At 32.2% G+C, this 12,179-nt stretch overlaps 3 protein-coding genes across 3 annotated transcripts; 1 reads left to right on the top strand and 2 right to left on the bottom strand.

Moving 5' to 3' along the window:
* Positions 1–504: 504 nt before the first annotated feature.
* On the top strand, positions 505–1,998 carry LOC139884962 (pentatricopeptide repeat-containing protein At2g01860-like). Its single transcript, XM_071868920.1, has one exon. It carries the CDS (start codon positions 505–507, stop codon positions 1,996–1,998), a length of 1,494 nt encoding a protein of 497 aa, XP_071725021.1.
* A 446-nt stretch (positions 1,999–2,444) lies between these two features.
* On the bottom strand, positions 2,445–3,787 carry LOC139884961 (uncharacterized). The gene is made up of 5 exons (XM_071868918.1): positions 3,705–3,787; positions 3,428–3,617; positions 3,028–3,231; positions 2,682–2,873; positions 2,445–2,612 (listed from the first exon to the last, which is right to left on the bottom strand). The coding sequence occupies exons 1-5, from the start codon at positions 3,785–3,787 to the stop codon at positions 2,445–2,447; spliced, it is 837 nt and encodes a 278-aa protein (XP_071725019.1).
* Positions 3,788–9,178: 5,391 nt separating this feature from the next.
* Positions 9,179–9,883, bottom strand: LOC139884960 (uncharacterized). The gene is made up of 2 exons (XM_071868917.1): positions 9,481–9,883; positions 9,179–9,372 (listed from the first exon to the last, which is right to left on the bottom strand). The coding sequence occupies exons 1-2, from the start codon at positions 9,881–9,883 to the stop codon at positions 9,179–9,181; spliced, it is 597 nt and encodes a 198-aa protein (XP_071725018.1).
* Positions 9,884–12,179: the final 2,296 nt, after the last annotated feature.

The raw sequence follows: 12,179 nt of genomic DNA, 5'->3' as shown, positions 1-12,179 counted from the left end.
AAATTTGATATCGTTATTCCAACAGTCTAATTGTAGTTCATCGATATTTTATAATGTAGGAGACCGAGACACAAGACGCTATTCGACTATTCGTGTATGAAAATCGTAGTATCTAACATATTAGCGACTTATGGAGTGAGCACGACAACATGCCTAATTATATGTTTAAAAGTCGGATAACAAACAAATAAATAGCAAAACTAACAAACAAAGTAGAAGAAGAAATGAAACATGATTGTATGGACCTTAAAAAAAAAACATGATTGTATGGGCTGGGCTTGGCCCATTAACGTAATGTTATCCTTTTTTTTTTTTTTTCCCTTTTAAATGAGAAATATGACGCATCTATCCTCAAATTTAATACACAAAGTAGTTGTTGAGATGATAACCGATATTCGATTGTAATGGCGCGCCAACTGTTCGATGAAATGTCTGATAATATTGTTTGCAGGAGAAGCTTACTCTAGAACGACAAAATTATATTGTCGTCAAATTTTCAAGCTGATGGATAGTATCTGCTCATTCACTGGATCACTTCATCCAATTATGTTAAATAAAGCAAACTTGAACCCTGTAAAGAGCAGTGTTTTAGCAATGGCGTCAAAGAGAACTCAGAGGAAAAAGCTACCGAAGAACCTCCTAAATCCGCGTCAAACCAAGGATCCTCCAGAGTTTGGTGTCAACTTGTTTTTGAAGAATCCATGCAATTTGCGAACAGATTCGCTTCATAAAGATGATGAAGAAGAAGAAGAAGAAGAAGAGAAAGAGGAGAATCGTGACGACAGTGGTGATGATGAATTGGAAGATGTAGTTTGGGAAGAAGAGGAGCTTGAAGCTTTATCATCTCTATTTCAAGGGAGGATTCCTCAAAAACCAGGAAAGTTGAAAGTAAGAGAAAGACCTTTGCCACTTCCAATTCCTCACAAGCTCCGGCCATTGGGACTTCCTACTGTGAAGAAACATGTCAAATTGGCCTCTCCGGCGTTGGCTGCTTCACGTGCTCCTGTTTCTAACCATGTTTACAAGAACCCGAGATTCCTCATTGGCCTTGCCAAGCAAATAAGTACATTATCCTCAGAGGAAGATGTGTCTATGGTTCTAAACAAGTGTAGAAGATTCTTACGTAAAGGGTCTCTGTCACTGACGATAAAAGAATTAGGTCAAATGGGTCTTCCTGATAGAGCATTACAAACATTCTGCTGGGCTCAAAAACAACCTGGTCTTTTCCCAGATGATCGAATATTGTCTTCAGTGATCGAGATATTGGCGAAGAACCATGAATTCAAAGTGCCACTAAACTTGGCTGAATTCGTTGATGTTTCAAGTAGGAGTGTCTTGGAAGCAATGGTGAGTGGGTTTATTAAAGGTGGACGCTTGAATGTTGCTTGGAACTTACTCAAGGTTGCGAAAAGAAAAAAGAGAATGTTAGACGCAAATGTTTACGTAAAGCTGATATTGGAGCTCGGGAAGAACCCAGACAAGCAACTGCTGGTATCGACTTTGTTGAAGGATCTCTCAGACCGAGAAGACTTAAATCTAAGCCAGCAAGACTGTACAACAATCATGAAAGTTTGTATCAAGGTTGGCAATTTTGAACTCGTGGAAGGTCTCTTTCAATGGTATAAACAATCGGGACGTGACCCTACTATAGTTATGTACACAACTCTGATTCATAGCCATGATTCAGAGAAAAGGTATAGGGAAGCATTGGCTTTAGTCTGGGAAATGGAGAGCTCAGATTTCTTGTTCGATCTTCCGGCATATCGTGTGGTTATAAAGCTTTTTGTTGCACTTAATGACCTTTCAAGGGCTTCTAGATACTTTTCTAAGCTTAAAGAAGCGGGATTGTCTCCATCATATGACATATACCGAGAGATGATCAGAATATACTTGGCCGAGGGGTTACTCGCAAAATGTAAAGAGGTTTGCAAGGAAGCTGAGATGGCAGGGTTCAAGATAGAACGTCAGCTATTGTCTCAGCTCTCACCAATTACTTAAAATCTGGTAATTGTTACATTAATTGGCAAAACCAACTTGTACTACATTTTCAATATTTCTTCTGATGTATATTTTGAGATAACACAGCAATCGAAAGTTCCTCTGAGTAAACTTCTTTTCCATTAGAGTTTGATTGATAGTTTTTATATGCTTGTCTGATCTCTGTTTAATGCAAATATCTCAACAAGCCCGATCAATTGCATTTTCAACACATTTTTTATGCTATCAAGAAATATATAAAAGCTTATGATATCTTTTTTATTCTCCCATAATGAACAAAACCCACACTGTAGATTCATAAATATGTTTCTATACTCGTGATTATTTTGGAACGGAAACCAAATATCGTATTTGGTGCTTAGATTTGCCATTCTGCAATCACAGAATGCACAATTTATGTATAGTCGAGGCTGATTGTTGCTGTTGTTATTGTTGTTGTCGTGTTTTCAGCAGTAATGCACGTCCATGAAACCACCGCAATTCTTCAGCTCAGGAATACAGTAGCATTCAGTGTGTTCCTTCCACGTGTCATTTTCGAGATAGTTCTCGTAAAAAGTCACTTCTCCAGCAGCTGTTACAGTCAACACAGCCGTGCTTCTTGTCCCATAACGGCCCTGTATATCAAATCCAGAGAGTTAATTTCAGATTTGCAACATATAGGCAGTTTTCAGTTTATTGCTTACCAGTGGAGTGTCTACGTCGACATAAATGGAGCTTAGATTCATCTCCCAATCACTAGAACAAATCCGAGGTAACCTACTTTCATCAGCCTTAACTGTATCTTTCATTAGCTTTTCAACTACCTCTTTCACTGGTATTTCATCTTGTCCATATTTCTCCAGCAAAACCTTGAAATTCAGCCCTAGACGTTGAGCCTGTCTCCAAAAATATCAAAAGCAATATTACCACCGTCCCAAAATAGTTGTCAATTCTTCTTTACAACATGCATATAAAAACCGATAAATATTGTAGGACGGAGGTAGTATTTTTTTTTTTTTGTTAAGATTATCAAGTATGAAAAATTTTAACCTTATGCCATGGTGAGTCTAGCTTTGCATTGGAAAGAACGTGAAGTCCAGGAGTAACTTCTTGGATGATTACATCTCCTTCAGGCCTGTTTGAGATATAAACCATTGATTTCGAAGGTATGTCAGCTAATATAAGGTTAAATCCATTGTAGTTATGAGCTTCATTCACCAGTGTCTCTGCAAATTCCCTTGGACTCTTTATACTCTGCCAAAACATTATAACAACCCATCAAAGCTAGAAAATTATGATTCTTTTACATTTCCTAGTCTGGTTAATTAGGTAGACATGATTCGGTTCAGTTGGTTCGATAACCGATCATTGAAATTAACCGAATCCAACATTACACCAAGGAATTAGAAAGAAATCGGTCTGGTTCGACTGGATTGAAATTAGAAATTACGTTCAAGAAAAGAACAGGAAGATCGCCACGACTCTTAGCTTCAGGGAAAGTATGGAGCTCGAGAACATTGGTCAAGAAAGCAACTCTGCCTTTTCTAGAACAAGCTAGCCATGTTCCTCCTGCAATCTCGTCTCTTCCTCCTAGTATATGGCCATGATCGTCGTCCCACCATGCAACTGGCTTCGTCGGCCTGAATCACATGCATAATACCATTAACTTACGATCAAATACAGTTATGATAACGATAGAAAGCGGGAAATGAGAAGAAAAGAATTACCTATTGTGAAATTCATCTCTGTTTTGCAGGAGAAGTAAAGGGTAGAGAGGATGAGCTTGCCAAACAAAGGCTGATATACACATGTTTGAAATTTTGAAGTGATAAGAACCAAAGTGGAAAAGAAAGACAATAAGAAATTATTTTATAAGTGTGAAATGAAAGATTTTGTATGATAATAAAGAATATATAGCAGCCAACCGACTGGTATATTATATAGCCTCCCGTGAGCAGCTTCTGATTGCTATTACTATGTGTTTGTTCAAGAAAACGATAGTTGTTTGTTTTGTACATTAGGGAAAAATGATTGTTTTGCAATGATTTGTTTGGATTTACGTTTTTCTCTAGTAAACATTAAATTTGAATTATAGATTTTCGGTATATATGGGGACTATAATTGGAGCTAAGGAAATGATTATGCAATATATAATTGAACGAGATTCTGACTCATCACTAATTTCCCTCCATCTATGTTTAATCAATTGTATAAAAAAGAGAGTATATTGTTTTAACTTAAAGATTAACATGATGACATGTTTAAGAGTGATTGGTTTATATTTCATTTGGAATTAATAAAACTTTTGTTAAGCAATGAACTGTATTTATGGAACATAATTCAAAAGCCAGGGAAAATAATCTAACCTACTTGAACGGAGCTTTTAAAGTGAGAGAGCGAGGCTAACTCGAAACGCTACATGTTCTATTTTGACTACAAGACAATTCCCAATTCGAATTCCCTCCAATTCTGTCGATTTATATTTAATTGGGAATCAAAATGTTGAATAGTAAGTAGTAATTCATTAATAAAAGAAGCAAAAATATCCGAAATGTGGTTTAATGATTAAAATATTTTTTTTTCTAAATCATGAGTTCAATTATTAAAAGAATAGATTTTTAGTGGATTATATTAAGCTTATAAAAATAAAAGTACTTTAAGCAGTCAATTTTTTGTTTAATAAAAATGAGAGAAAGAAAACATGATAGCCCACTGTTTGCTTAAGAAAAAAAACCGGAACAAGTGACAGTGACGTCATATATAAGAACAACAATACAAGGGGCGAATAAATGTCGATAATACATGAAGAGGTTGGATTGGTATTTGGTACAGTAGCATAGCATCTCTAAATTACTGATGATTTAGATTTTTTGTCATCTAAAGTCAGTTTTAATATACATAAAATAAAAAGATAATTAAAGTCACTTTTAAGGAGATAGGAATTGTCTTACAGCTAGGGAAATTTACTATGAGGCTAGCAATTTTCATGTCAATTGATGGAGATAATATAAAAAAAAATAAAAAAATAGTAGAGGTTATTACCATCATTTTATAGTTTTGTTCACTTTGTCTATTTGCGCAAAAATCAGTAGGTTAATTGATGATTTGAAGTAACCCATAAAAAAGAAGAATCAATTTGATAATTTGACATATTAAAATTTGATCTAGGTGGATTTTTTTTTATAATTATATAGGTGGACTTGATTTATATTTTGATCTATTTTAATATGTTTGGGTTTTCGATCTATTTGGGCCAACATTAGTTTCGGCCAGGACCAATAAAATTGTCTCATTCGATTTGTTCAAACGGATTGTCCTCGACTTTTAACATGTATAAATAAGTCTAGAGATTATCTAAGATAAGTATTGACTTTCCTATGAATGTTTTACTATGCAATGATGTTTGCGTCTATTTAGTCTAGAGAATTTAGATATTCTAAATTTCTCTTTCACCAATAACTCAAACTCCTTTTTTCTAGAAAATAAACCAAAATATAAGCTCTTTGATTTTAAAAGATAAAATATAAAATACAAATATAAAATATCTTTTTCACCGAATATATTATTTTCGTTTCTAATTAAGTGCCATAATTTTTATATAATTTATAAAAAAAGATGACAGACGAAAAGAATGTGTATGTATATATATATATGTATATCTTTCTCCGATGCAAACATGCTTCATAAGAATCTCCTAATCACATCTCTCTTTCATGCATGCTGATGGAGGAGCCATAGGGTCGACTTTCTCGAAAAAGTCGATATGATCAACCCATGATCAATGCAAGTCAACTCTGGTCAGCGGCAAGGTCAAAGCCGAAATTCTCAATATAAAGTTCAAGGTGAGCGATAACATTATTCGGGTCTTCATCATTGTTTGGGATTGAAGATAGGGACGTGAATAATAAAGGCTCAAGAATTGGAGGACTAAAATGTCAAATTTGAACAAGCTCGGCTGTTTCAATGTTTCTGCTTATTTACGCTTTAATCCTTTATTTATATGTTTTTATTTTTAGTCCTTAAACTTAATTCAGTGTATTAAAGAGGGCTTGTACTCTTAACACTATATATGTACTTATAATACAGTTAAAATTCTAAAAATTAATAATGTCAGGATCGAAAAAATTAATTAAATTTAGAGAGTTATTAATTTATCGATAAATTAATAATTATTAATTTAAAGAGTTTTTAATCGATTCAACGTAATTCATATTTCCGTATAAACTAAGTAATTATATTGTACATACCAAACAAAAAGACAAATTAGTCTATGCCTCTTAAAATTACGTTGTAGTGAACCTTGTGACTCAATAGTTGTACTATGTTCTTATTTGATGGCAATGACTCCAAATAGACTTGAACTTTAAAGGAAAACAGACAACTACTGAATCATATTTCAATAAATTGTGATATATTTTTTTCAATTTCTATGAATTATTAATTTATGATTTTTTTGGGACAAAAAATTATAAAGGGATCTCTCGAAAAATGATTATCTTATTATTTTATCGAGTTTTTCAATTTTTTACATTGGCTCAAGTCGGAACCGGACAAATTTATTATTTTAAAGAGTTTATTAATTTACCGAATATTAATTTAAAATTTTTTTACCGTAGTTATGTGACACTTAGATTTTGATGAATGAAAATTATGATGATTAATTTACTTTGTGCAATGTAGTGTTTTTAGGGTTCTGTGTAAATTTAGGGTTAGAGTTGATGTGAAAACTCATATTCTTCAACACTTATTTTTTTTTCTCCATTAATGTCTACCCTATCATAGTCTAATTTCTTACCATAAGATTTAATTATTTTAGTTAAATCCTTATTACACAAAAACCCTTCTCTCCTTTTCCCTTCATTCCCGTTACTCCCTTTTCCCTCTCGACAGCCTTCTTCTTCTTCCACTCGCACGCTGCTCTTCACCACCACTCTCGCCGTTCACTCTCTGGCCACCGCTCTCCCCTCCCGTCGCCACCCTCTCAACCTCCCTCTCTGCCACCGAAATCACTCTTTTCACTCACGATTTCAAGCTCCAACTATGTCCGAATTCGATTTCGCTTCCGCAAATGAATCGTCGTCGCTTCTCTCGATGATAGCTCCGATTCCGGCGACCCCACACGCCATCACATGCATGCATGAAAATATATAAACCTAGCTAATGACTTCGCTGTGTTTCTAGATTTTCCATTTTTAACTTAAACCCTAGGCTTATTACTAACATTATCATAACTGGTATTAACTTCATTTTCAACAGTTTTTTTTTTTTTTTTTTTGAGTATTCATTTCAACAGTTAACAATTGAAAAAGATGAATGAATTATTAATGTTCATGAATGTTAAATATTCTGAATTTATAATTTCAGAATTGACTAAAAAGTAAATTAAGTGCCACATAGGTGTAACTATTTTTTTACTCCAAAGTTAATTAATGGCCGGGTCGAGTCAATGCTTTGGAATAATGCAAAGCTATATTTACACTTACAATGACGCACAATAATTTTGTTCATGAGCTAAGAAACAATGAATGCTCTGTTTTTGTTTTATAGTTTGTTTTAAGAATTTAATCATTACTTGATTTGGTTTTTGCAAAAGCTTGTTTTGTTTAGCACTTAGCAGTGACGAAAATAAACTATATATATGTCATTACAAGCAAAAACTCAATTAATTAAGAATTAAATATCCTAGTGGAACTATGTTCACCATGTTCGACCAATCAAAAGAAACGGATCTAGAGCAAAATTCCAATGGGAATATTTTTGAAAATTAATTTAAGTTCGGGCATTTAAATTGAAAATAAAAATAAAAGACCTTGAATATAGCAGCTGAGACTTGAAACATTATATCAAGAAAGAATTGTTCATAAATATAAATAGGACTTAACACATCATATTTAAATATACGAATTAAATTATTACAATCAAATGGAGATATATTATGATGTTTAATATTTAACAAAATACACTTAACACCATCAAATGCAAGGCCAACATGAAGTAATTCTCTCTTTCACGTCTGTCTTTCGTTGGAAAAAGGAAAACAAAAGATCTATTGTTCTTCTCTGTTTCACGATCTGTTACTTTTTTTTTTTTTTCTTTTCCTATTATTAATTTAATGGTACACCTTGATGGTTAAGAAGAAATCAAATTAACCACTAAACCAAACTCATTCATCATAAAAAACTTTAGCGGAAATTTGTTTTTAAATACCTTTCACTGGGGCATATACTCCATTACTCTTAGGTAGATCCGTCTCTCTTATCAAGCTCTAACAGTAACTCATATGAATTCAAGCCATATGAATTTTGTTTAGAAGAACAAAATTACTTTTATTGAAAATATCTTTTGATATAACCCGGTGAACGAAAATGACACGAACACAATGACTTACATGCATGTAAAAAAATTTCACGAACATTATTGAAATGATGGTACTCTGAAAATGTAAATGTTAATTTGTTGGATTAATTAAGCCGACTGATCATCGTACCTGTATCCATATTTAGAGTCTGTATCGTACGAAAATATTTTTTAACTTTTGATTTTAAAAGTTACTTTTTCACAAAATTATATTAAAATATTTTTTCAAAAAAAGTAATTATGTGTTTGGTAAATATTTTCAACGATATATTTGTGTTTAACAACATTATTTTTGTATGTTATTGAAAATTGAGAAAATATGTACATTGGCTAGATTGTCCTTAAATATTGTAGTTAAATATATTTGATTACATATTAATTTTTTTCTTTGAAGAAAATTTGATTATATATTAATATTTAATAGTTTATAACCAATATAAATGGATAAATAATCAAGACATTATACGAATCAGTAAAGTTCAACATAATTAGCAATAACTATATATAAAAAATAGACACAATCTAAATAAATTTAATCAAACAATATGATATGATTAATTAAATTATAGATAAGGTTAACACAAACTTAAGCAAGTAAACTATCAACAATAGCATCCTTATATGGACCATGATTAAACTGTCATTTAAGTTATCGTTAGGTTCGACAACATTTTCGTTATTTCTGGAATCACGATCAACATATTTCCATTTGATTTTCGATCATGGTAAAATCTTCATCATTTCGACCAACATGTATTCTCATGTAATCACGTAAAATTATTGTGGCAATAACAATACTGACTTGCTTATTTATCGAATAATTTGGCATCACTTTTAAAATAGCTCATTTCTTCTTCCACACGCCAAACGTGCGTTCAATCATATTATGTTTGGACGAATATATCTTATTAAACTTCTCTTTTAGCCCTAGTGGTCCATTTGCTCGACGAAAATCTGATATGTGGTACTTATTTCCTCTATAGGGTCCCAAATACCCTTTGATATTGAGATATCCGGCATCAATTAAATAATATTTTCCTGCATGAGAGATAAATTTTATTAAAAATCAATTAAAATTGTTATGATGAGATAAAATATAAAAAATTACTAATAATAAGATTAGAAGTCTAAACAAAATATAATTACCGTTAGACAGATGCGGAAAATTCATTTCCGGTCTTCTTATGGCATTATAAAATACACGAGTATCATGTGCCGACCCTTCCCATCCCGTGGATACAAATGTGAAACACATATTAAAATCACATGCAATCATGACATTTTGTGTAGCAATCCCTTTTCGGCCAATAAAAGGAACTTGCTCATTAGCGGAAACACAAGCTTGTATATGTGTTCTGTCAATTGCTCCAATACAATCCTTAAAGAAGGGAATATCTCTTTCATTATATAGGATATGAGGGGGAATATTCGAAAATGTAGGATCTAATGGTTTGATAATATCATTGGCCATACTTGTCACACATAAAAGTGCTTCATTGAAATGTCTACTTATAGTTTCGGGAGAACGTTGAAATCTTTCGCACACCATTCTATTGCTATCACTGTTACCTAAACTTAACAAAAATATTGCTAACTATTCTTATGCGGAAAATTTTTTTGATGCTTTAGATCCATAATAATGTTGCAAATCATATAACAAACTATGAAATACACTTTTTGACATTCTAAAACTTATCAAACAACGATATGGATGCCCCTCCAATACTTCAGTAACCCATTTTTGACCTGTAAAATATGAATTCATACGTGATTGCCTAAATATCTTGTTTTTCTTTTCATTTTCTATAATATTCAAAGTCATATTCACCATACCACAAAACACTTGTATCCTCTGCTTGTTTCTTTCTTGAAACTCATTGTCATTGTCAATATTCCAATAATCATGTTAATCATCAAATTCATGATTTCAATGATCCATTTTTCTGAAAATAACAACATATAACTTTTAATAAATTTTGCAACTAATTATCTATTAAATTGTACAAGTTTGAAAAAATATTAATTAAATTAATTATAAAAATATACATGAACAAACTAGAAAATATAGCTCCTAAATTAGAAATATGCAATTGTTAAGGAGAACCAAAATAATTACCTGAAGATGATGTTCTTTAGTTGCTTCTACAATATTTGCTTCTTATTTTTTTTTTGAAAAATAACACTTGATAGTTAATATTTATACACTTTCTGTAATGTTGTCCAACGACCAACGATAACACTTGACAGTTAATACATTGGGTTGCTTGTAGCTCAGGCAATACTTAAAGTTTATGGCCCAACCATATTTTTTATCAAAACTGACAAGCTAACAAATAAATAATTTTGAAGGATATTGTTCACAAGTCAAAATTGAAAAAGGAACTTCTTTTCACGCTTCAGTATGTATTGTGAACCAACAGTTTTACTGTAAAATCTGTATATGTATTAAATGTGAAATTTTATCTTCACTATAAAATCTCAGACCTATTTCAAAAACATATATGTATTAAATGGAACTTGCTCAGCACAAGTTGATAGCTCTGTTTCAAAAGCCTGCACACATATTAAATGTGATTATCTCTAGATAATAAAATCTCAAACCAAATAAATAGCCAGTAGAAAGCAATTACCACATAACCAGATTATATATATGGATACGAGTAATTATGTAAAAAGCAATGTAAAGATTCTAAAATCAATAATGAGATTGACAATTAATAAATGGTTTCATAACATAGAAATTAAATCATACTGGCAAATTCTCAATAATCAATCCAAGTTTTTTAGGAATAAGTTACAACATTAGGCAATCCATAAATTCATAAACCAACTAATAAAGGTAACAAATGACGCATCATACAATCTCAGAGAAATTAGAAAGTCAGTCAAGTAGAGCCACTTTTTTCATATCCCACTTCAAATAACCAAGTCGTTCCTCCGCTAGAAATTCATAAAGACCTCTCTTTTAGAATCGCTACTCATTAGATGTCCAACAAAATATCTCAACCAACTATTTTTGAGAATCTCTTCCATGAAATCCAATACTTGAAATGCTTCACTAATAGTTGTTCCTTTAGGTTGTGATGATGCATTACTCATTGTTTGTATGCTCTCCTTCAATGACTCCAATAACTTGGAAGATTCAAGATCACTCTTTCCAAACTTAACTTTCGATTTTTCACACTTATCTTCGGGTGCATGCCTCTTTTTACTACAACTTGTACTAGGAGGAATGACTCCAATTCTAAGTCCATTTCTTTTTCGCTCACCCTCATTTCCTCATCCGAATCTCCACTACTTTCGACAACAACAGGGTCAATTCTGGATGTGGAACCAGCACCTCGAACATATCTTCCATCTGCGACAACTCCACTATACATTAAATCACACTTCTCTTCCAACTCAAGGTTGATACTATTATTTTTAAATTTTTTGAATCTTTCGTCCAACTGCATATTTATAAACGAAAGGGAGATAAATACAGAGCCAAATAACAAGAAAAGGGTCTATAACCGAATAGCAAGATATGTTTATATATAAACAACAATATTTATATAAGAGTGATGATCTAATCAAATTAGAAATGAGCATGTAACTAAGCATTGAAATTCTAAAAGTGCCAAAAATACGATTTGTAATTTGGGTTCATATATTAAAAAAATATGCAGTATATTGAAATGGAAAGACAAACCTGTATTTTTTCTGTCCACCATTCCTCAAGAGCATCGACAGTATTTTTTACATATGAGAAGCCAAGTCCAGTCTTGCCACTTTTTAGTTTTTTCCACAACTTCCAATTCTCCTTCAGCTGATCTCATTTGTTCCTAAGTTGTTCCCTAGAATAT

Source organism: Rutidosis leptorrhynchoides, unplaced genomic scaffold (genome assembly GCF_046630445.1).
Source record: "Rutidosis leptorrhynchoides isolate AG116_Rl617_1_P2 unplaced genomic scaffold, CSIRO_AGI_Rlap_v1 contig632, whole genome shotgun sequence".
In the NCBI taxonomy this organism is placed as follows: domain Eukaryota; kingdom Viridiplantae; phylum Streptophyta; class Magnoliopsida; order Asterales; family Asteraceae; genus Rutidosis; species Rutidosis leptorrhynchoides.
Note: the sequence above shows the minus strand (reverse complement) of the source record. Positions and strands in the feature narration are given on the sequence as shown.